Here is a 27,761-nt window from a genome sequence, read left to right on the forward strand (position 1 = left end):
GCACTGGGATACATTTTAGGGCAAGCAAGGCCTGTACAAAAGGGATGGGCTTCACTTGAACCAAGATGGAACCAGACTGTAGGCGCTTAAAATAAAAAAGGTTGCAGAGCAGATTTTAAAATGACGCCTGGGGAATTGCCGACAGGAGCTGGGTTTGGCAAAAGCCATCCTTTATCCGGTATCCAGTTTGGCAAAAGCCATCCTTTAAAGTGCGAGGGTGCAAAGGATTCAGATAAAACAGAAGGGGACAGAGCAGAACCGCATAAAGAGCAGACAGGAGCTTGTGCCAGCTGATCAAAGGGTCAAAAGAAAGATAGCAGACACCAGGAGAGAGATTCAGCATATAGGTGCTTATATGCCAATGCCAGAAGCCTCCGAGCCAAGATGGGTGAGCTGGAGTGCTTGGTTGCTAACGCAGAAATAGATATAGTGGGCATAACGTGGTGGAACAGTGAGAACCAGTGGGACACTGTTATCCCTGGATATAAACCCTATAGAAAGGACAGGGAGGGGTGCCTTGAGTTCTCAAATAACTCAAATGTGAAATTGCTGACCTCCTTGCAAAAATATATAACTTATCCCTGCAATTGGGCTCTGTACCGGAGGACTGGAAAGTAGAAAATGTTATATTGATTTTCAAAAAGGGATCCAGAGGCGATCCGGGTAATTATAGGCAGGTTAGCTTAACATCCGTTCCAGGCAAATTGATGGAAAGCATCCTCAAGGATAAAATTGTAAAGCACATAGAAGAACAGGAACTGCAGGGAGTGAACCATAATGGCTTCTGCAAAGGTAAATCTTGCCTCACCAACCTTTTGGACTTCTTTGAGAATGTGAACAAGTGTGTGGATCAAGGTGATCCAGTTGACGTAGTATACCTAGACTTCCAAAAAGCTTTTGACAAAGTTCTTCATCAAAGACTCCTGAGGAAACTTAGCAGTCATGGGATAAGGGGACAAGTACATGTGTGGTTTGCTAACTGGTTGAAAGACAAGAAACAGAGGGTAGGTATAAATGGAGAGTTCTCACAATGGAAGGAAGTAAGAAGTGGGGTCTGCCAGGAATCTGTACTGGGCCCGGTGCTTTTTAATTCGTTCATGAATGATCTAGAAGCAGGGGTAAGCAGCGATGTGGCCAAATTTGCAGATGATACCAAACTCTTTCGGGTAGTGAAATCCAAAACAGATCGTGAGCAGCTCCAAAAGGATTTCTCCAAACTGGGTGAGTGGGTAACAAAGTGGCAAATGTGGTTCAATGTTGGTAAGTGTAAAGTGATGCACACTGGGGCAAAAAACCCCAACTTCAAGTATACACTGATGGGATCTGAGCTGTGGGTAACTGACCAGGAGAGGGAACTTGGGGTCGTGGTGGACAGCTCATTGAAAGTGTCGACTCAATGTGAGGCAGCTGTGAAAAAGGCCAATTCCATGCTAGGGATCATTAGGAAGAGGATTGAAAATAAAACTGCTAATATTATAATGCCCTTAAACAAAACTATGGTGTGGCCATCCCTGTAGTATTGCGTACAATTCTGGTCACAACATCTAAAAATGGATATTGTAGAACTAGAAAAGGTGCAGAAGAGGACAACCAAGTTGATCAGGGGCCTGCCCTAGAGCACCTTTTTTATGAGGCGAGGCTACAACACATGGCGCTATTTAGTTTAGAAAAAGGACGACTGCGGGGAGACATGATAGAGGTTTATAAAATCATGGAGTGGAGAAAGTGGAGTGAGAGAAATTCTTCTCCTTCTCCCATAACACTAGAACCAGGGGTCATCCCATGAAATTGATTGCCAGGAAATTTAGGACCAGCAAACGGAGGTACTTTTTCACACAACGCATAATAAACTTGTGGAATTCTCTGCCACAAGGTTGGTGACAGCAGCCAACAACTTGGATGACTTTAAGAGTGGTTTGGGTAACTTCATGGAGGACAGGTCTACCAATGGCTACTAGTTGGAGGGCTATAGGCCACCTCCAGCCTCAAAGACAGGATGCCTCTGAGTACCATTTGCAGGGGAGTAACAACAGGAGAGGGGGCATGCCCTCAACTCCTGCTTGTGGCTTCCAGCGGCATCTGGTGGGCCACTGTGTGAAACAGGATGCTGGACTAGATTGGCTTTGGGCCTGATCCAGCAGGGCTCTTCTTATGCTCCAAGGCAGGATAGGACTAGGACGATGTGGAGCAATTTTACTTCTTCCGGTGGTACAAAGCTCTAGGGGCTGTCACTGGATATAGTTTTCTTTTGGATGAGAGAACAAAAGGGTTTTTTTTGGGGGGGGGGTCAGAGTTGGCCCAAAGGTTGGGGGCACCCCATATACCCTTCCCCTGTGTGGTTGAGTGCCTCCTGCCGGGCAGGTGCAAGCAGGTGGGCAACGGACTGGGTGGGCACTCCTCATCCCCATCACCTTTCCACTTGCTCTCCATCATGGCCTCCATGGCCAAAAGAAGGAGCAGCATCCTCGGTCCTTGCTTGCCACAGTGAGGAGAGGAAAGGAGGAGCAACACAGATGGGGAGCCCACTTTGAAAAGGAAAGAACCTTCAAATGCATTTTTCACCCACCCAAGCTTTTAACTACATTTGTAAAGTCGTGAATTTGTTTTAAACCATTTTAATGTTTTAATTGATGTTTTAATTGGTTGTATTTATTATAAACTGCCCAGAGGTGTGAGTTTGGCGGGGGTGGTGGTATTCAAATATGCTCAAACAAATATATAAATTTTGTGACACCCCCTTCCCAGTAACTTATGGTGAAAGGTGTTGTAGAAAACGGAATAATAATAGCCTTGCGAATGGGTGAATATAAAGACTGGCCTTTTAAAAGTATGAAGTTCCTGGGCCTGGTGTAAATACAAAGAGCCTGGACTTTTGCTGGATCAACACACTGTTGCTTGCTGCACCTTTGACTTCAGTTTCTCCAGCTCCGACTCAAGCTAAAACAGGAAGCCTCAACATAAAGAAATCCCCTTCCGTGGCGGCTTCTGCATGTCCCAGACCTGGCTCCAAGATCCCATAATCATCCATTGGTATCCTTCCCTTTCCATCTCGGCAGATGGGTCTGATCCTGGTTTTATTACTAATTGTTTGGAGATATATATTTATGTTTATTGTTATTGTTTACACAGTCAGACAGGTGTTAATTTTATTTTATTTATTTATTTATTTATTTAGGTCATAGACCAGTAAAATAAAATAAAATAAAAACAGATAAAAATAGAAAAACAACAATAGAAAATGTGTTAAACAGGTGTTATTGACTGTTTTGTTTTATACAGACATCGAGTCCTTCCCAAGGACCTGGGATGGCTGGATTTTATTATCAATGCCGTTGCTGTTATTATAGATATCGCCGCAGAATATAGGCTGTTCCCAGTAAAGTTGATTTTTGTAATTGGCTGGTGGTGATTTCTGTGGCCCCTATGGTGTTGAGGTGCTCTTCAAGTTGTTTTGGAATTGCATTTAGGGCACCAATTACCACTGGGATTAAATTGGTCTTTTTCTGCCACAGCCTTTCAATTTCAATTTGTAGAACTTTGTATTTTGTTGTTTTTTATTTTTTGTATTTGTTATTTTTATTTATTTATTTCCCGCTCTTCCTCCAAGGAGCCCAGAGCAGTGTACTACATACTTAAGTTTCTCTTTCACAACAACCCTGTGAAGTAGGTTAGGCTGAGAGAGAAGTGACTGGCCCAGAGTCACCCAGCAAGTATCATGGCTGAGTTGGGATTTGAACTCGGGTCTCCCCATTCCTAGTCCAGCACCCTAACCACTACACCACACTGTTTCTTGATGTTTTATTGTAAACTGACCTGAGAATATATGATGAAGGATGGCATAGAAAACTGACTAAAAATGCTCTCCCCAAGTCTGGAGAGGATTGGAAAATGAAAGGTCAGCGGCAGAATCAGTCAGCCTGGACTTCTACCTGATTATTCTGCTTGCTGGATAGAGTCCACATTAGGGCCTATTCTGTTAGAAACTCAGTTTGGAGGAGGGGGAAGTGATTGTGTGAGATGTGGGCGGCACACTGGGTAGCACAATGCCAACGAGAGGAGCTTGCAAGAGGATAATGTAAGGAAAACATAAAAAGAACCCAGATGGACCAGTCTGGAGCCAGGAGCCTGTTCCCCGAAGTGGCCCTGGGAAGCCCACAGGTAGGAAGTGAAGGCAAACCTCTTCTCCACCTTTGCTTCCTGCAACTGGTCTTCAGAGGTATACTGCACCTGATGACGGAGGTTCCACTTCACCATCATAACAGACCTCCCTTCCAGGAGGGCGGGGGGGCGGGAATACACGAAGACTTGGGAGAAATATAAAGATTGCTCACCAACACGTTGTGATTCTTAAAGGACCTTACCTCTTACCTGCCCTGTATCTACCGACTATAAACTTAACTGAGCCTCTTTTCCATTCACCACGCAACGTTTGCACGCTTAATTCTTTGCTCCCTAAACTCAGAAAACGAGTTTATCTCTTTCGGGGTGGAACGAATAACTCAGAACATAGAGGTAGAAAAAAACAAGAACCACGCACCCGTCACTTCCGATTCATGTTAGACTGCTGCTATTTGCTGGTTAGTCGCATCTTGATGAGAGAGAAAGACGCTCTATCTTCCTTCTCTATTATGCTGTATCTGAGAGAGGAAGAGAATCGCGGGAGGAGGTGGGATCTGTAGCAAAGCAAATGTCCCTTTTGATGCTGCCTGGTGCATTTCCTTGCGGTGGAGGTGCTCGTGGTCGAGAGTGAGGAGGGGGCAAATCCTGCTCACCTTCCTGCTTCTACCCGGAGCTCCAGGAAGCCTCCTTCACCCTGAAGAAGGAGCTGAAGCTTCAAAGCCCCTTTACTGTGCGTGGAAAGGGAGCCCGGTCTTCTCACGCCTCGGGGGAATCTGGGGAGGCGCTCGTGCATGGAGGGAGAGGGGTCGGGGGGGGGGAAGGAGGGGGAAACGCCAGGTGTGCAGAGAAGCGGGTGGGTGGTGGGAGACAGAAGCAGGGCGGGAGAGAACAAGGACAGGGTGGCAGGTAAGGCAGCTGCTCATGGGGTTGTGGGGCTAGGTTGAGAGGAGCACTAGCTCTCCCCTTATCCCTTTCACCCTATAGAAAGATGCTCTGTGCTGTTGAGTCATCTCAGGTTTCTCAGATAAACGAGTTTCCTCGATCTGCTCAGCAAAGCCAAGATCTCCCTTGGATCTCTTTAATTCCATTTCAGTTCCGATTCAATCCTCCTGATTTGCTCTCCGGGCAGTGAAAGGGCATTTTTGAAGCTGCCTGCTGAGTCAGACCATTGGTCCACCTAGCTCAGTATTGTCTGCACTGACTGGCAGCAATTCTCCAGGTTTGCAGGCAGGGATCTTTTTTTCTGGTTGAAGCTAAGGCTTGAAGGTGGGGCTTCCTGCATGCAGAAAACTCATGAAAGGGAGGAATAAAATAGAGGTGCAGAAGAAGAAAGGTAAAGCAGATACAGTGGTGATAGGAGGGGGCTCAATGGAAAACCAAGGGGAGGATTAAGGGGAAAGGGAGTTGTGTGCTCCTCAAGGAAGGACATCTCCACTCACTTTTCTCACACTCTCTATTTTCTCTGATTCGAATACGATGAATATTTATATACTGCTTTTCAACAAAAGTTCCCAAACTGCTTTACATAGCTGGATATGAACAAATAAAATTCCTAGAATATGTCTCCTTTTCCTCCAGGGAGAAGATCTACAAGGTGGAATTTCCAAGGTGGTAATAGACCTCCATCCCTTGGAAGGGACTCTGTCAGAGGCTGCTTTGGAGCAGATCAAAGATGGAAAAGGAAGACATGGCTGGCTATAAAGCAGGAAAAGGCCCTGAGGCCATCCAGCCTGGGAGGACTGGGGAATTCTGGGAAAATATTGAGCAGAATATCCAGGAAGAGGACACCAGCAGCTCAAATGCACTGTGCCAGCGCTTCAGGCAATTCCGCTACCAGGAGACTGAGGGGCCCCGAGAGGTTTGCAGCCAACTTCACCACCTTTGTCGTCAGTGGCTGAAGCCAGACACACACACAAAAGCTCAGATGCTGGACCTGGTGATCCTGGAGCAGTTCCTGACTTTCCTTCCCTCGGAGATGGAGAGCTGGGTCAGAGAATGCGGAGCAGAGACCAGTTCCCAGGCAGTGGCCCTGGCAGAAGGTTTCCTCTTGAGCCAGGCAGAGGACAGGAAGCAGGAAGAGCAGCAGGTGAGAGAGGCTTCATCCTGGGAATTGCAAAGAGCTGAGAATAGTAGGCAGGTGATCCTAAGTTCAACCAGGAAGTGCCCAAGGAAGGTGCTTGGAGATCACTCAAAGAGATGAGCCTCCCACCCCACCCTGTTCTTTGGTTAGGGGCCTTCTCTTGCGGATGGGGCCATAGCTCAGTGGGGAACATCTGCTTGTGCATAGTTGGTCCCAAGTTCACTTTCTGGTATCTTCAGGTAGGGCTGGAAATGGCTCCTGCCTGAAATGTCACATAGACAATACTGAGCTTAAAAGATTAAGGGTCTGACTCTGTATATGACAGTTTTTCTTTTGTAATGAGGCCATAGCTCAGTGGAAGAGCATCTGATTGTGTGCAGATGATAGTTCTGGGCAAGACTCCTGCTTGAAACTTTTTGAGGCACTACCAGTTAGTGCACTGGGATAGATAGACTAAGGTCTAACTCTGTATATAGTAGCTTCCTTTGTTTCTGTGGGTCTTTCCTGCCCTATTCCCTTTCTAATTCCTCTCTCCCTGTTCCCTGCCTGGGATCTCCTCTTCTGTCTGTTTCAGATGCAAGGACTGTTGTCAGAAGCTGTCCCCAGTTTCCACGAGTCAGAAAAGTCTCCATCGGACACTGGGCAGAGGCCACTGTCCAACGGGGTCTCGCAGGAGGGGAGTAGAGGTGACACTTTTCTGGGTAAGGCAGGGAGGGGTGGACACCTTTTTGTTCTCTCAAATATCCCCAATGTCTGTGGTCTGCTCTTATGTTTCACTTTTCCCCTTTGTGAGGAAGGTTCTCCTCTTTTGCCTCTCACTAGGTTTAAAGGATCTTTTGTTTCAGGAGTTACATATGGGTAGGCTGGGGAAGGACTCCTACTTGAAACCTTGGAAAGTCACTGCCAGTCAGTGAGGGGGAATGTCCTCAATGCCTCCCCTTCAGGCCTGCCCCATTCCTCATTAAATTTCTTGTCTTTTCCCCTGTCATCGGGATCTGATGGAGGGAGAGCATCTGGAATCCTTGTCCTGCTTTTATGCTCCCTTGAATCTTTGGTTTTATTGGGGCAGGGCTGCTCCTTTTCTCCAGCCTCTCCCACAGTTTAAAGATATATTGAGTTAAGACAGTTGTCAACATTATGTGTCCAAATTTGCATGTTAAATTCTGCACAAAGCAAATATGGAGTGGATTTTAAAGTTTTTCTCATTTTTAAAATATATTTTTAGATTTTCTATTATATTATCTTTATTTTCATACTCCTCCAACTTCCCATCATTTTACTGTCCTTTGCAGGTGCTGGGATGACACTGCCTCTACATTCCCAGCCATCTCTTCCTTCTTGTGGAGTGGAAGGCACTTCAGGACGACCAGATCAGGTAGGGGAGGGATTCTTGTGGAAAGAGGATGCAGGGTGGGCAGAGACCCTCTCTTCCTCACCCCTCTGGACCTGGACGAAGCTCTCTTTCCTTTGGCTTGTGTCAAAGCTGCCATCTAGGAAGGCTGTGAAGGGCACTCAAGGTGGCTTGAATCTGGCTCACTAGATGAGGAGGTGCCTCTGGAAGGGCTGGCTCTGGATTATTTAGCAGGGGACAGCAAGTGTGTTTCTTCATCTCATAGTAGCATCTTTCCTAGTACCTGTGGCTGGTATCTCCACCAGGGTTTCATGTAACAGGGATTCCCAGATGTTGTTGACTACAATTCCCATCATCCCCAGCTTCAGTGGCCTTTGGCTGGGGATAATGGGAATTGTAGTTGTCAACATTTGGGAGTTCCTGTTTTGAGGAACTAGTCTCCACTGTACCTTTTGGAAGATTGGAGCCACTTTGAGAAAGGACATCAGTCCCACCACACACCCCTTACTTTTTTTTTTTTTTGGCTATGTAAACCACTTTGAAAATTTGTAGAAAAGTGGTATTTCATAATTAATGAACTTGCAGGGCAACACTCCCCGTCCATCTTGCACCACTTTACCATAGTGACTCTTTTGACTGGTCCTTAGAGCCATTTTGTGATGTGCAAGGGAGGAAATGTTTCTTTCTTCTCTTTCAGGGTCACGTGACCTTTGCAGATGTGGCCGTGCATTTCACAGAGGCTGAGTGGGCTCTTCTGGATGCTGACCAAAGGGCTCTGCACAGGGAAGTCATGGAGGAGAACAACGGGCATGTGGCCTCCCTGGGTAAGACTCCCTCTTCTTCCCTTAGAAGAGAGAGGAGAGAACGGCATGGCCCTCCCTAGAGGGGTGCGGGGCTGGGAGCGAATCGGCATGTGTGGGGCCTCCTTAAGATTTCATATGATGACAGAATCCTATTGTGTAAATCATGTGTGAGAGTGAGTTTGGACATGTCCAACCAGCTTGGACATATAGTGCATTTGTAAGGAAAAAAGTTAAAAGCACAACACATGCCCCTTGTATTACAGTTCTCACTCAGACCTTCTGCACTGCAAAACAACTTGAGCATAGTTCATTTTAAAAAAAAGTTTATTTGGCTGCTTACCGTTAGCTCCGCTTTCACTAGGTATGAAGTACTTTACAGATAGAGAGAATTATTTCTGGCAGCTTTACTGCAGTAGGGGGGGAAGTGATTAAAAATCAAAAGATTGGCCAGTCCATTTCATATTAAATACACAGAGCTCTCCCTCCCTGCCCTACAACTGTGCTCAATATCAAAGCCCTATTCCAAGCCATTTCAGGAGATCTAAAGGGCGGAGCAAAAAGTGGGTGCTTTTACCCTTTTTTATGAAGACAAAGGGCAGGTTCCTTCAGATGGGGTTGGAGTGATGGTCAGCCATGAAACTAGCTGGATGACTCTGGGCCACTCACTTCTCTCTCAGCCTAACCTACTTCACAAGGTTGTTGTGAAAGAGAAACTCAAGTATGTAGTACACTGCTCTGGGCTCCTTGGAGGAAGAGCGGGATATAAATGTAATTAATAATAATAATAATAATAATAACCTTCCACTGCTGGCTTTGAGGAGGAAGGCACAGGCTCAGCACACAGAGGCAGGGCAAGGCAGAGGGTGTCCCCAGTTGCCACCAGCTTGGCTGGTGGCCATACAGGGGACGGGCTTTCTCAGTTGCTGCCCCAAGACTGTGGAATGCGCTCCCTACTGAGATACGATCCTCCCCATCGCTGACCATTTTTAAAAAGCATTTGAAAACCCACCTCTTCACCCAAGCTTTTTCAGTTCTTTAAAATTTTAAGGTTTCAATTTGTAGGTGGTTTTTAAATGGTTACATTGTTTTAGGTTTTTGTATATATTTTACTGTTTTATGCTATTGTTAACCGCCCAGAGACGAAAGTTTGGGGCAGTGTACAAATTAGATAGATAGATATCACTTCCTTATATGGGCTCAGGCCCCTTGGTCCATCTAACTCACTATGACCCTGACAGCTCTCCAGGGATTCAGAAGAAGAATGCCCCAGTGCTGTGTGGAGATGCTGCCAGAGATGGAGGCTGGGGCCTCCTGCAGGCCAAGCAGACGCTCTGCCCCTGAGCTGCAGCCCCTCCTCTCCGGAGGCTGACAGTCTGCAGGGAGGGGGATTGTCCTGTATATGACAACCCTGAGGGGGAAATGGGTGAGCCTGCTGAGAACATACATTTTTATCCCAGTCGGGCCTCTCTCCCAACAAAGTGAACAGCCATGGTCCTAGACTGAGCTAAGCCAAGGAGGGTTCCGACAAATTTTTTTAAAAATGAAGAAAGGGATCATTTTCTCCTCTAATATCTCTTTTATTGCAAAAATAAAAAAGAATCAATGCTCAATCATGGACATTAAGACAGGGCACACACTTAAGTAGAGGTTCAGTTTCCAAAATACAGTAGCAGTTTCAAAGTACAAAGAATAGCTTTAAAATATAAAACAGTTCCTCTCTCTCCAGGAATACAGCTTGCACAAAAGAGATTTCCTTCCCTGATGTTTTTATGCTGCAGTGGTGTCCACTCCATGCCTTTCCCTTCTACTCTGAGAACCCTCTTTCAGGCCTCTTTTATACCACTTCACTCTCACTCACCCCCTCCCAATGCAAAACAAGTCAGAAGCCGAAGAGCTCATTGTCATGCCTGGTTTTGTTGTGACTGGGGAGGGATGAAGCAAAGGCCATCCACAGAGTGCATAACAACAGGTGCACAAATAAGGCCCTCCAGCAAGCCTCCACAGAATGGCTTTACCTAGGTGAAAATGGCTCATTTTGTCAATTTAGGATCAAACACTCACCAAAAATCTGTCATTGTTCTTAACAGGATCCAGAGGTGCTCCTCTCCCTGGACTTCGGGGCCAAAGTCGAGGGCCTCCAAATCCTCCTTAGTCTGTCTGGGGTGATGCTGCCCTGCCACTGTGCCAGGTGTCCGAGTGTCACCTCTGCTTTCTTTCTTTCTTTCTTTCTTTCTTTCTTTCTTTCTTTCTTTCTTTCTTTATTAAATTTCTATACCACCTAGTATAAAAATCTCTAGGCAGTGTACAGAATTAAAATATATAATATAACATTTAAAAAATTCATTAAAGATAAAAATTATAGATAAAAACATGTTTAAAACATATTAAAATATAAAAATCAAATCACAGTTGAAGGCCTGGGAAAACAAGTACATCTTCAGGGTCCTCCTAAAAGCAAACAGAGAAGGAGATGCTCATCATTGAGAGCCAGCGTGGTGTAGTGGTTAGAGTGCTGGACTAGGACCAGGGAGACCCGAGTTCAAATCCCCATTCAGCCACGATACTTGCTGGGTGACTCTGGGCCAGTCACTTCTCTCTCAGCCTAACCTACTTCACAGGGTTGTTGTGAAAGAGAAACTCAAGTATGTAGTACACCGCTCTGGGCTCCTTGGAGGAAGAGCAGGATATAAATGTAAAATAATAATAATAATAATTAATAATATTTCAGCAGGGAGTGCATTCCAAAGCTCTGGAAGACAGGGGAGTGAGGAAAGAAATACGTGGAATGGGAATATGTTAAGTTGCATGTTGAAAATGTTTCTTCTAATGCATCTTTGCATCAATAGACCTGCTTTTTATTCTTACATTCTTGTGAGTCCAGTTGCTGTTTTGTGCCCCCAAGAATCCACATGTTAAAAATACTGTCAAGGGGTGTGTTTGGGGGGCCTCCAAAGGTGGTGGGGGGGACTCCTACGGCTTTTAGGTCCAGGCTCCAAAATTACCTAGGTGCACCTCTGACAGGATCTTAGCCTTCCAAAGCATCTTGGGAAAGGGAGATCTAGCATCTGTGCAGAGACTGATCCTGGAGAAAGTCCCCCTCTCAGCTAGGAGATCTGGTCTTATGGTAGCAAGCATGACTTGTCCCCTTAGTTAAGCAAGGTCTGCCCTGGTTGTGTATGTATGGGAGACTTGATGTGTGAGCACTGCAAGATATTCCTCTCAGGGGATGGGGCCGCTCTGGGAAGAGCAAGAAGGTTTCAAGTTCCCTCCCTGGCTTCTCCAAGATAGGGCTGAGAGAGATTCCTGCCTGCAACCTTGGAGAAGCTGCTGCCAGTCTGTGTAGACGATACTGAGCTAGATGGACCAATGGTCTGATTCTGTATATGGCACCTTCCTATGTTCCTATGACTCTCAGCTGAACAGCTGTTTGCCAGCTTATGTGCCTGTGAGTTGCCTTCCACCAGAGGGGAGTCCCCATTTGGGCCCATCACCTTCACCAAGGCTGTGAACTAATTATTTGTGTGTGTTTGTGTGTGAATCTCTTGCTCAGATGTCCAAAAGGGGTTGTTTGATTTGGATTAAGTTCCAGCCTATTCAGGAAATTGGGGGTTTCCTCCACTGTGTGCAAGGGCTGCCCAATGTCCCCTCCCTCATCCCCCAACAGCTGGGTTTCTTCTGTGACAATAACAGGAAACTCCTAAGAAGTACCAGTTCAGACCCTGCCACTTCCCACGGTCCCCTGCTTCTTCCAAACAAGTTCATGGTGGGAGCATGGGGTGCAAGAAGAAAAAAGCTTGGGGTTCCCAGCCAATCAATGGGGGCCTGAGCCCCCTGGGAAAGGGGCTAACAACTCTGATGCTAGTTGTAACTGTAAGCGATCTGAAGAAGCTGTTCAATCTTAATTGTAAATTCTTATATGATTTCCATGGAGTCCTATGAAACTCTGAGGCCAGTTCACCTTTCAGCCTTACTTACTTTACGTGGATGTAATTTATTACATTAATAACCTGCCGAACACCTGAATCTTAAGGCACAGTACATAACTTTATACAATAAATAAAACTAAAAAAGGATTAAAACAATTTTAAAATCATAATTTTAAAAATAGTTTTAACAAAAGTATTTTTTTTTAAGTTTTGCAAAAGGCCTGAGAATACAGGTTCATTTTTTGAAGGTGGCTAGAGATGGACAAGCTATTATATTGACAGGAAGCACATTCCAATGCCCTGGGGCGGCTACCAAGAAGGCCTGGTCCCATGTCATCACCAAATGAGCTGGTTGCAGCTATAACTGAACCTTCCCATGAGATCTCAGTAAATGGCAGGGTTCATGACAAAGAAGGCTCTCTCTTAAATACCCTGGGCCCACGACGTTAAGGGCTTTATGTGGGCCCGGGCGCAGAACATCTGCATCTCTAGTTGTGCTGCCGCCGCGGCCGGGCCGAGTGCTGCCGCCATGCCGAGTGCCGCGGCTGGGCCGAGTCTGGCTGGTCCACGGCCGGACCTGTTGTCCACGACCCGCGGCTGGGCTGGGCCCGTTGCCAACACCACCGTGCGGCTGGGCTGTCCCCGCCCTGCCGCTGCCGTACCACCACCACCGTGCTGTCGGGCTGGGCCGCCGCCGGTGCCTCACATCTGTGGCCGGGCTGGGGCCCGCCACCGCCGCAGCCTGGCCCGCCGCCTTGCCTCTGCAGCAGCCCAGCCAGCCAGTTCTCCTGGGTGAGCCAGGACCAATCAGGCGCCCCCGCAGCCCAGCCAATCAGCTGGGCTGCCGGGACGCACGTTCTAAAGGCACACCCAGGAGAATTATATATATATAGATAACCAGCACTTTGTCTTTTGCTCTGAAACATATTGGCAGCCAGTGTGGTTCTTTTCAAATTGGTGTAATGTGTTCTCTTTGGGACACTCCAGAGACCAATCTGGTTGCTGCATTCTGCAACAATTGCTGTTTCCAAACTATGTACAAAGACAGCCCCACATACAGCGCATTACAGAAGTCCAGCCTGGAAGTTACCAGCCTACGTACCACTCTTCTGAGGTAGTCTACCTTGAGAAATGGGCATAGTACGCTGATAGAAAGCACTCCTGTCCATTGCCTCAGTCTGAGGAACCAGATAGAGCTTTGTGTCCAGGAGTACTCCAAAAATATGTCCCTTTTCTATCTGGGGGAGTGTGACCCCATCCAGAACAGGCAGATCTAAAACATCTCCTGAGTCCTGATGCCGCCACCCCCAAATCAGTACCTCTGTTTTATCAGGATTCAGTTTGTTATCCCTCATCCAGCCCATTACCACCCCCCAGATGGGCATTTAGGGATGTTATGCCATTTCCTGATGAAGTTGATATGGAGAAATAGATTTGGGTGTTGTCAGCATATTGGTAACACCCTGCACTAAATTGCCTAATTAAAAAAAAACTTTTTATTTATTTCAAATAAGTAATATAACTAATTTTTATATTTAATCAAATTTAAAAGAAAAATGTAGATATATAAATCAAACAAACACAAGGTTAAAAAGCCCTATAGATACAGATTTTCAAAAGCCATACACTTCATTAAGATTAGACCAAATTGCAACAAATTCCTCTTTTCCATTTTGCCCAATTGCTACCCCAGAAACTCCATCCTTATTATTAGATTTGGAACATTTAAGGGATCAAATGCTTTATTTTTAGAATAATATTCGATTGTTGGAAGAGATTGTGGTTTTAACTGAAGATAAGGAAGATCCGGTGGCGATTATTTCTAGGGTTTTTTTTGAATGGGTATTGATTAAGTTTGGATTCCCTCAAAGTTAGATAGTTCATCTGGTCCCAAAAGCTCGGTTAGCATATTTTTAAGCTGAACTAACTGCCAATTAGCAGTCTGGTAATTCAAATCCAGACCTCCAACTATCAAAATATTTAAACACCTTGTCAATAAAATGTAAAATATCATCTGCATCTTAAGTCACCTTAAATATCACATACACACACACACACACCCCTCCCATTATACACCTCAGCTAGTATAATGCCATGAATATCCTCAGACTATCTAACTGTGCTAGCTGGAGGTTGTAATACAAAATTAAATATAAGAGGGGATAAGGAACATCTTTGGTGTGTACCACGACCCAAGTTAATTGAAGAAGACACTAAACCATTGGTAATGGTATACCATTGGTTTTCACCTGCCAATAAGCAGTTGCATACCACATTTGAACCTAATCAAAAAACTTTGAGGGAATCCAAACTTCCAAAACCCCTATGTGTTTCTTATCAAATGCTTTATCTGCATCCAAATAATCACCACCGGATCTTCCTTATCTTCAGTTAAAGCCAAAATATCTACCGAATATTATCAGACCCCTGGCAACCAAAAATAAACAGTGTCTGAGAAGGATGAATAATAGTTGAAACTACAGACTGCAATCTACATGCCAATGTGGCAGTTAATATTTTAGCATACACATGTAACAAAGAAACAGGTCTATAACTATAACATAATGTAGAATCTTTACTTGGTTTCAAAATAACATTTATATCGGCTTCATTAGAGGGTGGTAAGCAGTGTTTCCTCTACTTTTTTCATCAGTGAGCAGAGTGAATTTTGTTCTGGGCGGCAGTATCAAGGAAGTGTGCGCACATGTGCATTTTTATGTGCCAGTGCCACTATAGATGCAACACACACATATATAAATAATATAATCGTATATAAATAATGATGATGTCACACAACAAGCACTTCATGGCACAACATTAAAACCAAATATAGCAATTAAAATGTTAACCAAAACAGTCAAATGTGCAGCTTCATTTATCCCTCATCCATCCCATTATTGCCTCGTAGGCAGGCATTTAGAGAGTGAATGCCATTTCCTGATGATGATGATGATGATGATGATGATGATGATGATGATAAGGAGAAATAGATTTGAGTGTCATCAACATACTGATAACACCCTGCACCAAATCTCCTGATGACCTCATCCAGCAGTTTTATGTAAATGCTAAAAAGCATTGGTGACAGGATGGAGCCCTGAGGGACTACATATAACAGCTCCCATTTTAAAGAACTGTCACCAAGCTCCACCATCTGGAATCTGCCTGAGAGACAGGAGCGGAACCACTGCAAAGCAGTGCCTCCTATCTCCAATTCCCCCAGGCGATCCAGAAGGATACCATGGTTGATGGTATCAAACGCCGCTGAGAGATGAACCAACAGAGTCACACTCCCTCTGTCGATTCCCTGGTAAAGGTCATCCATCAGGCCGACCAAGGCAGACTCAACCCCATAGCACACTTTAAAGCCAGTTTGAAATGGGTCTAATTGGTTTCCTCCAAAACCACCTGGAGCTGGTTAGTCACCACTCTCTCAATCACCTTGCCCAACCATGGGAGATTGGAGACCAGCCTATAACTATCCATCACTGAGGGATCTAGGGAAGGCTTCTTAAGAAGTGGTCTAATCATTGCCTCCTTCAAACAAGGAGGCATCCTACCCTCCCTCAGCGATGAGTTAATGATATTAACTAGGCCATCTCTAACAATCCCTCTGCTAGACTGAAGCAGCCAAGTTGGGCAAGGATCCAGAGAACAAGTGGTAGGCTGCACCGCCCCAAGCAGCTTGTCCACGTCATCAGGCATCACAGATCGAAACTGATCCAATCTAATACTGCAATTTTGTCTGCACAGACCCCATTAAAAGCATCGCAGCAGAACAAAGCCCCCAGGGATTGGTTTGAATTGGAAGGAGCCTGAATCAAACTCCTCACAACCCGGGACAGCTCTGCTAGATGCGAACCTGCAGAAGCAATGTGTGCAGACCAGTATTGGTTTTTTGCCGCATGCAGTGCCTCTGCATAAACCTTCAAATGGACTCTATGCTGTATCCTGTCACATTCAAGCCGAGTTCTCCTCCACTTGCACTCCAGTCACCTGTCTTGCTGCTTCAGACTCTGCAACTCCTCTGTATACCAAGGGGCCACCTTTAAAGCAGATTGCTTAGGAGCGATTGTGTCTACTGCCCTGGTGAGTTCCCTATTCCAGGTTCCCACCAGAGCATCGACAGAATCACTGGCAGGACCAACATTAAAACCCTCCAAGGCTTTTTGGAATCCTACTGGGTCCAGCAGCCAGCTCGGGCTGACCATCTTAATAGGTCCACCAAACCAGCAGGGCTGGGTTGTGGCTGTGAAACCAAGCTTAACACCCCCCTGATCCGAACAAAAAACCAAATTGAGTGTGTGGCCGGCAACATGAGCTGGTCCTGAAGCTAGTTGGGATAGGCTCATAGCTGTCATGGCCGCTATGAACTCCTGAGCCGCACCAGAAAAGTCAGCCTCACAATGGATATTGAAGTCCCCCAGCACTAAATGTCTGGGTGACTCCAACACCGACTTGGAAACCAGCTCTGTCAGCTCAGTCAGGGAGTCAGTTGGGCATCGGGGTGGATGGTATGCCAACAGACTCCCCAATCTATCCCTAGCTGCTAGCTCAGAAAGACACACTCTATATAAGTCAACTGTCACACAGGGGCCCTGGTAAGGGAAGTGGTATCCCTATGGACCACAGCCACTCCACACACCCTGCCCACTTCCCCTAGCTTGCTCCACAACAGGTGGTGGAAGAAGCTGGGCCCAAATGGACTAGCCTGGACTAGCCTCCCCCATCCAGGTCTCAGTTATACAAGCCAGGTCAGCTCCCTCATCCACGATCAAGTCATGGATGATTTTAGTCTTCTTCTGAACCGAACTGGCATTGCAAAGGAGCAAGGCTAGGTTCTGTGGGAAGTTGGAACTGCTCCCCGAGGCCAGAGAGCTGACAGGGCAGCTGGAAGTGGAAACAGTTACTAAATTACTAGTTTCCCTTTCCCCTGTAATGGCCAGCTGCTCTGCAATACCAATTCTTCTATTCCCCACCGCAACAGTAATAGCTGCCCCAGAGCTGCCAGATGCACCCCCTTCATCAACCTGCCTAAGAGAACCCAAACACATGACAACGAAAGGCCTGGTATAACCCAATAAAAGGAGGACAAACAAAATTCAACCCAGACCTCCAACCCCACCTTAATATAATTCCGCCCCCAGACCCCAGTCTCACCCCAAAGGTCCGACACCAAAGGCCGGCTACTTTGGTAGCCGACTTCAGCGTGCCCTCTTCCAATTTATGCTCCCAAGGGTTCCAGAAATCTCCCCTCTCACGAGAGATCTCTGGTCCTTAGATGGAACAAGTCAAGCACTCAAATAGAAGGCACAGGTGACCTTTCGGGTAGTGAAATCCAAAACAGATTGTGAGGAGCTCCAAAAGGATCTCTCCAAACTGGGGGAGTGGGCGACAAGGTGACAAATGCAGTTCAATGTTGGCAAGTATAAAGTGATGCACATTGGGACGAAAAACCCCAACTAAGTATACGCTGATGGGATCTGAGCTTTCAGTGACTGACCAGGAGAGGGATCTTGGGGTCATGGTGGACAGCTCGTTGAAAGTGTCGACTCAATGTGCGGCAGCTGTGACAAAGGCAAATTCCATGCTAGGGATTATTAGGAAGGGGATTGAAAATAAAACGGCTAATGTTATAATGCCCTTATATAAAACTATGGTGTGGCCACACCTGGAGTACTGTGTACAATTCTGGTCACCACATATAAAAAAGGACATTGTAGAACTGGAAAAGGTGCAGGAGAGGGCAACCAAGATGATCAGAGCACCTTTCTTATGAGGCAAGGCTACAACACCTGGGGCTTTTTAGTTTAGAAAAAAGATGACTGTGGGGAGACTTGATAGAGGTCTATAAAATCATGCATAGTGTGGAGAAAGTGGCTAGAAATACATTCTTTTCCCTCTCACATAACAATAGAACCAGAGGTCATCCCATGAAATTGATTGCCAGGAAATCTAGGACCAACAAACGGAAGTACTTTTTCACACAACGCATAATCAACTTGTGGAATTCTCTGCTACATGATGTGGTGACAGCCAACAACATGGATGGGTTTAAGAAGTGTTTGGATAACTTGGATAAGTGTTTGGAGGAGAGCTCTATCAACAGCTACTAGTCGGAGGACTAAAGGCCACCTCCAGCCTCCAAGGCAGGATGCCTCTGAGTACCAGTTGCAGGGGAGTAACAGCAATTGGGAGGGCATGCCCTCAACTCTTGCCTGTGGCTTCCAGTGGCATCTGGTGGGCCACTGTGTGAAACAGGATGCTGGACTAGATGGGCCTTGGGCCTGATCCTGCAGGGCTGTTCTTATAGTGGAATAGGACAGCAATCAGGCTGCCACAAGCTGGTTCTTCAGAGGTCTGGGACTGCAAAAACAAATCTCCACCATGACAGGAATGTGCAGGCAGGGTGAGATGGCTGTAGTTTGTCAGGAGAGGTCAAGAGGCTGACAGAATCTACCCCCTTTCCTCTCTTCACCCTTTCCAGCCTTTATAGAGATAGCTCCGCCAACCTCATCCTGCCAGTACTCCTTAAGTACCCTGGTCGCTCAAGTAAATTCTATACCTTGCAGCTGCTCCTCTCAGATGAAGACCCCACCATCATATACAATACTGCAAAGTTCTGTGCTGCAGCAAGTAGAATCCACAGGACCATGACAGCTCCCACCTAGAGGGACCATGGTTGAGCCTACAAAATTCAGTCTTAGTCCCAGCTCTCACACAAGCTATTGTAACCTCCTTTTATTTGCATATTTTAAATGTTCTTATGTATTTCTAAACACTCTTAATTATTTTTAAGTACTCTCATATGTAGAGCCCTTCTGGCCAACTGTTTATTAGGATGCAGACTTCTCTCTTGTAGACAATCTCAGTTCTATTTTAAAATTTATATTTTAATTCCCCCCCTTATTACCCTACAATGTTATAGCTTCATAACTGTAGTTTTATACTTTATATTGTACCCTTGCTTGTACCTCATGTATACTACTCTTATGCTGCTCTAAGACTGAAATAAAGGTGAGTGAGTGATTAAAAAATGCTCCATTACAAACCATCAAAAAAGGTGCTAAGAATTAATAAATTTATTATAGAATGTCCCCCCAAGCCCATCTAGCCCTGGAGATTTCACATTTCATAGGCCTTATAGTATCCATTATTTTCTCTAAAGGCAATGGTGCTGCAAAAAAATCCATCTGCTCATGCGTTAAATGTGGAAGATATACTTTCTGAAAAAAGCAATCTGTTTCTTCATCAGGAATAGCCAGTTTTCTACTATACAACTTAGAACAAATCTCAAAAACTTGCTGATGTATAATTTAGAGTTGGTTTTTATTATTATTATTATTATTAATTATTACATTTATATCCCACTCTTCCTCCAAGGAGCCCAGAGCGGTGTACTACATACTTAAGTTTCTCTTTCTTAACAAGCCTGTGAAGTAGGTTAAGCTGAGAGACGTGAGTGGCCCAGAGTCACCCAGCTAGAATCATGGCTGAATGGGGATTTGAACTCGAGTCTCCCCGGTCCTAATCCAGCACTTTAACCGCTATACCATGCTGACTCACCATAACCATGGGTATCAAAAATAGAAGATATTAGGGATGTGCATGAAACGTTTGAGGAAGAACTGGTTTGTATTGAACTGGGACGATTAGGCAGTTCAATCACTAACCAAACTAGGCCCAGTTCGGTCTGTGATCAAACCAGATCAAGCCCAGTTTGATACGAACCAGTTCTTCCTTGGGGTGGAGTAGGGGAGCAGTGAGAATGGTTAAGGCTCCTACCCCGCTTGCTGCCACTCCCCACCCCATCCCCAGCCAAATTACTGGCCGGACTGCTCTTAAAACTCCATACAGACCACATGTGCAGAGACCACACAAATGGCCTCTGAGTATCTGTGGAGGCTGGAACCATGCCACTGCTGCACGGGTGGCCTTTGTTTTAAGAGTAATCCAGCCGGGGATGGGGGATGCGAGAGGCAGGGAAAGAGAAAAGCAGTGACGAGTTGGGTAAGAGACTTAAACCATTCTCGCTATTCACCTGCCCTTTACTTGTAAAGGGAAATCCACCCGAACTGGTTCAATTGAACAGACTGGACTGGACAGTCAATTCGAACAAACTGGTTCGGCGCAATGCAGTTTGGTTTGAATTCGAACGTAACCATGTTTTAGAACTGGACCATAGTTCACTCACTCCAAGAAGATATATGTTGTTCTATCTGTTTCAGTTTAGAAGCCAAAATTTCTCACCCTGCCGATTCCTCCCCCGCCTTGTAACCAGAACTGCCCCAGAATGCTTGGCTAGACAGTCCAACTATGCTTTTGGCTTAGGGTGGGGTAATTAGCTTAGCTTGGGGAAGCAGTTCTGTCCCAGTATCAATCTGAAAAAAGTTTTGGTTTTGGAAAAGATAACAAGACACAAGAGTATAGATGACAATGACAAGACAAGATTACATTTTAAAAATTTATTAAGGAGAAATGTGGTATAGGAAGGCGAAAATCTTAACTAATAATCTACACAATGATCTCAGTGAAGGCAATTTAGCTTAAGGTCCTAATTTGTACATTGATCAACTTGCCAAAGGTCCTAGACCAGGGACAGGCTTAAGGCTGGCTATAGAAAGTACTTAAAAGTGAGGAGAAAAGAGAAGAGAAGGGGGCGAAGAGACTCAGTGAGGTAAGGGGTTAATTTTACCTATCCTCGACCTGGTGGTGCGTTTAGTGCATTTGCAGGTTCCCATGCAGACTCAATGTGGCTTGGCCAGGGGTAAATGTAGTCCAAATCATGCCCGAACGCAATTCCCAAGCCATGCACTCTCCCTGGAGGGGCTGAAACCCGGGTAGAACAATGAAGTTCATAGTTTGTTTATTTATTTATTTAATTCTATTTTTATATCGCCCTTCCGAAATGGCTCAGGGCGGTTTACAATTAAAACAGAAACCATTAAAACAATAACAATTAAAACAGAAATATAAATATGAACACCAATTAACAATTAAAACATCTTAAAAAACAATTAAACTATCAGAACAATTAAAACCCTGAAAACCAGGTTAGCATTAAAACAATTAAAACTAATTAAGTTTTAATTAATAGTTGTGTTAACTGGTCAGTCTTGGGTGCGACTTGCCAAACAAAAGGCAAGAGTGGCTTGTGTAAGTGAATAGCTGGGCTTAAGGACTTTATTATGTGATGGATATGGGTTTACCAAATGCGATGGTTACATGCCTTCTAGATTTTAATGAGCTGTCTCCACTCGGTTTGTTAACTAATTAAGCTATTGTTAACAGGTTGGGAAATGCTGCTTATCTAGGTAGCTGTGATGGGGTATTTGGCTGTTAGCTCTTTGAGAGAAGGGAGTCATTCTTTCCTTTGAATTACATCTGGTCTACTTTGCTGGCTGGATGCCTTTTCTTTTGAAAGAGAGGTGTGTTCCCTTACAGACTTAGTTATTTCAAGCTTGGGGCAGATTGCCCCACACTTTGCCCATGTTAAGTGACCAGCTGCTAGTCTTGCCCAAATATAGGAAGGCAAAAGGTTAATGCTCCCATGAACTGAAGTATCCAAAATGGAAACTGTGGTCACACAGTTCCATGCAGCCATCACTACCACACAGAGGGGTACTCTCTGCTACACCAAAATGGAGCTTGTCTCGCAAGAGCTCCTAATATTTTTAGTACAATTTATCATAAATCTAATCTCCAATACATATGATTTATCAAGTTCATGCTTTATTTTATTATTGATTTTATTTGTATACTGCCCCAAAGTTCCATCTCTTAATGACCAACAAACCTTTATACAACTCCTGAGAGAGGTGTGTAGCATACAAAGTTAATAATGCCTTGGCCTTTAGCTTTTTCAAATGTTTTAAAATAGGATGCATACACCATAATGCGGCCCCATATGAAACATTTAAAAGTACCCCATACTAGTGATAATGAAACTATGGGCCCCCTCTTAAATGGAAAAGCTTCTTCCATCTCCTCCTTGTGCTGTTCCACAAAATACTTACCATTCAGCAAAGAAGGATTCATATACCATCTAAATGAAGTATTTACACCTGTCTTCCAATGCCAAAACTAACTTAACAGGAGCATGATCTGAAATAGCAATAACATCAATATAATATTATTTCATCTGGGAAAAGAGCAAGAGATAAAAAATAATCTGAAAGAAAACATTTCATATGAATGGAAAAAAGAGAGATATACTGTTGCTGGGAAGGATTTAAAAGATACCAATGACTGACTGATTAAGTGCCGTCAAGTCGGTGTTGACTCTTAGCGACCGCATAGATAAATTCTCTCCAGGATGGTCTGTCTTCAACTTGGCCTTTAAGGTGGCGCATTCATTGCTGTCGTAATCAAGTCTGTCCCCTTGCTGCTGGTCATCCTCTTCTTCTCTTTCCTTCAACTTTCCCCAGACACCAAATATCCACTAAATTAAACTCTGACATATACAACTGCAGCACATTATGAAACCGGGATTAAACTTTAGGAGGAAGAGCATTACGATCAAAACAATAGTTTGATTCAAATCCCCTCCAACAACTGCTTTATCAACTGTGAAAGTAGATAAATGTCTAAAACAGCTATGTATTTGTTCAGGGGAATTTACATTTGGGCCATATAAATTCATTAGGGCAAACAGTTGTACTCCTAATCTTACTATAAAGATCAAAAAAACATCCCTCCTCATCCACTGTTTCCATTAGGGCTGGAAAGGCCTCCTGCATGAAACCTTGGCAGCTGCTGCCAATAATTTACAATTAAGACACAAAGCCAAATGAATACATAGGAAAATTGCATGAATCTATACCATAGATCTACAGATCATAAGTGGAATCTATGATTAAGATCACTAGAAGAATGTGCCTTATTCTGCCATAAACAATAAAACACCTTTGTCATTCAATAAATCTGTGACATTTCTGACATTGGCCTTTAACTCCCACCATTACTGCAAAGTGATATAATTTCTCTTTCTATTCATTAACATTAGGATTAGCTCTTAACTTCCTGCATGTTGCCCAGCACATCCTGGCAGTAGCAAGCATATGGCCAAATAATTTGATATACTCCTTGAGTCAATTTTTCATGTAGGATCATAAAATAAAATAGGGTCTCGGGCCATTTCTATTTGCAGTATATTTTTTCCATTCTTTTCTGAATCTGAGTTCAAAAGCTTTTAGTGTGACAGCCACCAAATACGTAAAAAGATGCCAACCTCTTGTTTGCTTTTTGAAAATTTCTTATCATAAAGCTCCTTTTATTTCCCAGGTTCTGACCAATTTTCTCGCTTCATGTCAGCAGGTGAGAGCTGTGGGAAGAAGAATGAGAAAAAACCCAGCAGAGGATTGCTGGGAGGTGCCAAATGGAAAAAGAGGGAACAACAGAGAAAGAAAACTGAAACAAAATGGAAGAACAGGGTTGGATCATCTCCTTCTCAGCATGATGATGGAATGCAAAAAGCAATGCAGGAAGAAACCGAAAGAAGCTTGCAGCCTCTGAGTAGTAAAAGCTTCAGTTCTGAACCAGGCTTTCAACTTCAGTGGAAAATACACACAGGAGAGAAACCATATAAATGCTTGGTGTGTGGAAAGAGCTTCAGCAAGAATGGAAAACTTACTGTGCATCTAAGAATCCACACAGGAGAGAAACCATATACTTGCCTGGAGTGTGCAAAGAGCTTCAGCCGGAAGGGAGCTCTTACTGTACATCATAGAACCCACACAGGAGAGAAACCATATACATGCTTGGAGTGTGGAAAGAGCTTCAGTGAGAATGGAAAGCTTACTGTGCATCAAAGAACCCACACAGGAGAGAAACCATATACATGCTTAGAGTGTGGAAAGAGCTTCAGTGAGAATGGGAAGCTTACTGTACATCAAAGAACCCACACAGGAGAGAAACCATATAAATGCTTGGAGTGTGGAAAGAGCTTCAGTGAGAATGGAATGCTTACTAGGCATCAAAGAACTCACACAGGAGAGAAACCTTATCAATGCTTAGAGTGTGGAAGGAGCTTCAGGCAGAAGGGAACTCTTACTTTACATCGTAGAATCCATTTTGGGGGGAAACCTATAAATGACTGGAGTGTGGAAAGAGCTTCAGTGAGAATGGAAAGCTTACTGTGCATCAAAGAACACACACAGGAGAGAAACCATATATATTCTTGGAGTGTGGAAAGAGCTTCGGCGACAATGGAAAATTTACTGTGCCTCAAAGAACCCACACAGGAGGCAAACCATATAAATGCTTGGAGTGTGGAAAGAGCTTCAGCCAGAATGGAATGCTTATTAGGCATCAAAGAAACCACAAAGGAGATAAACCATATAAATGCTTAGAGTGTGGAAAGAGCTTTAGGCAGAACTCTTATTTTTCCATTCTGGGAAGAAACCTGTACATGCTTGGAGTGTGGAAAGAGTTCAAGCAAGAGGGAAGCTCTTATTGTACATCATGGAAGCCACAAAGGAGAGAAACAATATAAATGCTTGTAGTGTTGAATGATCTTCAGGCATAAGGAAACTCTTACTTTACATCATAGAATCAATTCTAGAGAGAAACCCTATAAGTGTTTGGAGTTGGTAAGATCTTCAATCAACACATAAATCTCACTTCATATCCAAGGATTCTGAATGGGGAAATTGACAGTGTGTGTGTGTGTGTGTGTGTGTGAGAGAGAGAGAGAGAGAGGAGTATTTCTGTTAAACTGCTAAAAAAAAACCCATTAAGATGATTTTCAGAATGAAATGTAACACATAGGGAATGTTTCCTACACATAAGAAGGGAGGTTTCAGTTAGGAGGAAGTTGGAGGTTGTAGAAAAAAGAGCAGTTTTAGGTCTGGAAGGGAAGGAGTCTTCTGGTAAGAACTAACCTGCCTACTTTCCTTTCGGTATAATCTTCACAAATTAGCCCACTTCAGCCTTAAACGTTCACACATCCACCATCATGAACTGAGGTGGATGACATCATCACAAACTATGCCATTGAGGTGTCCCTCTGGGTCTCTACAACTGTTCCAATTTTGGTTCAAATCGGTTAGCCCACTTGTGCCAAACAGTCACACATCCACCATCTTGAACTGGAGTGGATAACATCATTACAAACTATGCCTTTGAGTTCTCCCTATGTCCCCATAGAACTGTACAATATTAGGTCCAAATTGGTTTCCACTTGTGCCTCACGTGTTCATGCATATGCCATCTTGAATAGGGGTGGATGACATCATTTCAGACTATGCCCTTGAGCTGCCCCTATATGTCCCTACAGCTATAACAAATTTGGGTCAAACAGTTACGCAGTTAGGCATAAGTTAGCAGAGTTACGCCTCAAACATTCGTGTGTCCACCATCTTGAATGGGGTGGATGATACCATCACAAACTACGCCATTGAGGTGTCCCTATGTGTCCCTACAGCTGTAGCAAATTTGGTTCAGATCGGTTAGGCGGCTCACAAGTTAGCCCAGTTACACCTCAAACGTTCATGCATCTTCCATTTTGAATCGGGGTAGATGACATAATTACAAACAGCACCATTGAGGAATTTTTGTAGAGCCACTGCTGGTCAATGTAGACCAGGCCTGTGCAATGTGAGGCCCAGGGGCCACGTCCAGCCCGCAGGGACTTCTTTGCTGGCCCCCAGGCAGGAATATCCAGCAGCAACAGCAGGACCCATGAAGAGCTCTCAGCTCGTCCCCGTGGTGAGCAGCAGTGGCTCAATGCAGTTGGGAGCTTGAGACCAGATGAGATGCATGTGGCAGCAATGGACCAATGAGTGAGTGAGCCGGTTGCTGCAAGAGCGGTTGATCGAGTGGGTTGGAACAGCAGCAGCAGCATCAGGTGGACACATGCAGAGCACAGCCCCAAAAGGCAGAGGGTCACTCCTTCGGCCCTTCCTCTCTCCTCTCAGGAAACTGCCTTACAGCACCCCCCTACACATGTTGCCGCCTTTGGAATATGTCCCACCGTGTACTACCCATTGAGGCTGACTCCCAAGCAAGCCTACCTAGGATTGCAGCCTGAAAGCAAGAGCCATTGAGGGAGAGGAGAGGCCTTGGCATTTGTTTGGGGCTGTCATAGGTGCCCCACGGACTGAGCAGGGGTGGTGCCCATTTTCTGGCCACTCCCTTTGGTTAATATTGTGGGTCCTGTGAATAGGGGAAATCCACAGATTGCTAATAATCGCTTTCATTAATATGGCTAATGAGTTTTAATGTAATGTGCTGAAAAGAGAGAAGAGCCGATCTTGTGCTAGCAAGCATGACTTGTCCCCTTAGCTAAGCAGGGTCTGCCCTGGTTGCATATGAATGGGAGACTTGATGTGTGAGCACTGCAAGATATTCTCCTTAGGGGATGGAGCCACTCTGGGAAGAGCAGAAGGTTTCAAGTTCCCTCCCTGGCATCTCCAAGATAGGGCAGAGAGAGATTCCTGCCTGCAGCCTTGGAGAAGCCGCTGCCAGTCTATGAAGACAATACTGAGCTAGATAGACCAATAGTCTGACTCAGTATATGGTAGCTTCCTATGTATGACCTCGCCTCCCGTACCCCAAGTCATGGTTGATTCTGGTCCACTGGGGCATTTGTGTGGTACAGCCCTGGTGTAGACAATTCGGAGCTAGAGGCACCAATCCTGGGACTCGGTCTAAGGCGACTTCCTGTGTCCTTGAGACTGTAGCCCTGCTGTGACTTCAATGTTACAGTATGTGTTGCTGAGAGGAATATATTTAGAAATGGCTGCTTATCTCTAAGTAACCCTTTCTGCTTAAAATAGTTAGATGTTTGGGGATTTTTAAAACTTCTGTATCTTGTTCACGTCACATGCCTAAAAAACCAAGGGCCAGATTGAGACTGCAGACTGAGAGTGGGAAGGGAAGAGGAAGGTTGGCGCTGCATCTCAGCTGGGCCCGTGTTAAGTGTTTGCCTTGATCCACCCCTCATTTGGGGACATAAGCCATGTGCTTTGCCAAGGGCTTGAGCTAAAGGGCAAGAGCTATAGGGCTCTGGCTCTAGGGCTTGAATAAGAAGAGTCGACTCCTGTGCAGAGCTCTGAGTTGGCAGCTGCTGAACTGGCCCACTGGCAGGCAAGCACTTGCTTGAGTCTGAAGACTTTGTACGGCCAGGAAGGAGGTAACAATTGGCTCTGCATGGCAGTTTGCAGCCAAGTGAGGCTACATTTAGTGTCCGTTAAGGCCTCCAAGCAGCCCTGCCATCCCCCTTGCAAGTGAGAGGGAGAGAAGAAGGGCAGAAGCTATAGACTAGTCCAATCCATGGAAGAGGATACCCTCCCCAGGGGAGCCCTCCCCTCCCTCCCTCCCTCCCCCACTACCACGTGGCGGAATTGTTAGCATGCCCCCAAAGCTTTGACTTGATGAGGAGTGTGCCAACCTCTTCCTTCATTATTTTATTTTCCTTGTGGATAAGTGTGGCGAAAAATATTAGCTCATAACTTTGATCCAATTAAATATGCTTGCCAGAC

At 44.9% G+C, this 27,761-nt stretch overlaps 1 protein-coding gene and 1 long non-coding RNA gene across 4 annotated transcripts; one reads left to right on the forward strand and one right to left on the reverse strand.

The window, feature by feature from the left end:
- The first annotated feature begins 4,604 nt into the window (after positions 1–4,604).
- Positions 4,605–27,761, forward strand: LOC128346276 (zinc finger protein with KRAB and SCAN domains 7-like). 3 transcript variants are annotated; one of them, XM_053299408.1, is made up of 6 exons: positions 4,605–4,666; positions 5,698–6,205; positions 6,774–6,900; positions 7,492–7,574; positions 8,248–8,374; positions 23,593–27,761. In XM_053299408.1, the coding sequence occupies exons 2-6, from the start codon at positions 5,792–5,794 to the stop codon at positions 24,627–24,629; spliced, it is 1,788 nt and encodes a 595-aa protein (XP_053155383.1). In that variant the 5' UTR covers positions 4,605–4,666; positions 5,698–5,791; the 3' UTR covers positions 24,630–27,761. The 3 variants fall into 3 exon arrangements, with proteins under 3 accessions (XP_053155383.1, XP_053155382.1, XP_053155384.1); XM_053299407.1 differs by having other exon boundaries at positions 4,647–4,849; XM_053299409.1 differs by having other exon boundaries at positions 4,647–4,849; positions 23,596–27,761.
- LOC128346288 (uncharacterized) lies at positions 9,920–21,106 on the reverse strand. The gene is made up of 2 exons (XR_008316874.1): positions 20,975–21,106; positions 9,920–10,801 (listed from the first exon to the last, which is right to left on the reverse strand). It is a non-coding gene; the product is annotated as an uncharacterized LOC128346288 (long non-coding RNA).

Source organism: Hemicordylus capensis, chromosome 2 (genome assembly GCF_027244095.1).
Source record: "Hemicordylus capensis ecotype Gifberg chromosome 2, rHemCap1.1.pri, whole genome shotgun sequence".
NCBI classification, from domain to species: Eukaryota; Metazoa; Chordata; class Lepidosauria; order Squamata; family Cordylidae; genus Hemicordylus; species Hemicordylus capensis.

What these genes read in the sequence shown, in the direction of transcription:
- LOC128346276 (XM_053299408.1), top strand. Translation starts at nt 5,792, where the DNA reads ATGGAAAAGGAAGACATGGCTGGCTATAAAGCAGGAAAAGGCCCTGAG. An exon ending in GGAAGCAGGAAGAGCAGCAG is followed by an intron (nt 6,206 to 6,773) that starts GTGAGAGAGGCT and finishes TGTCTGTTTCAG; the next exon opens with ATGCAAGGACTGTTGTCAGA. An exon ending in TAGAGGTGACACTTTTCTGG is followed by an intron (nt 6,901 to 7,491) that starts GTAAGGCAGGGA and finishes TGTCCTTTGCAG; the next exon opens with GTGCTGGGATGACACTGCCT.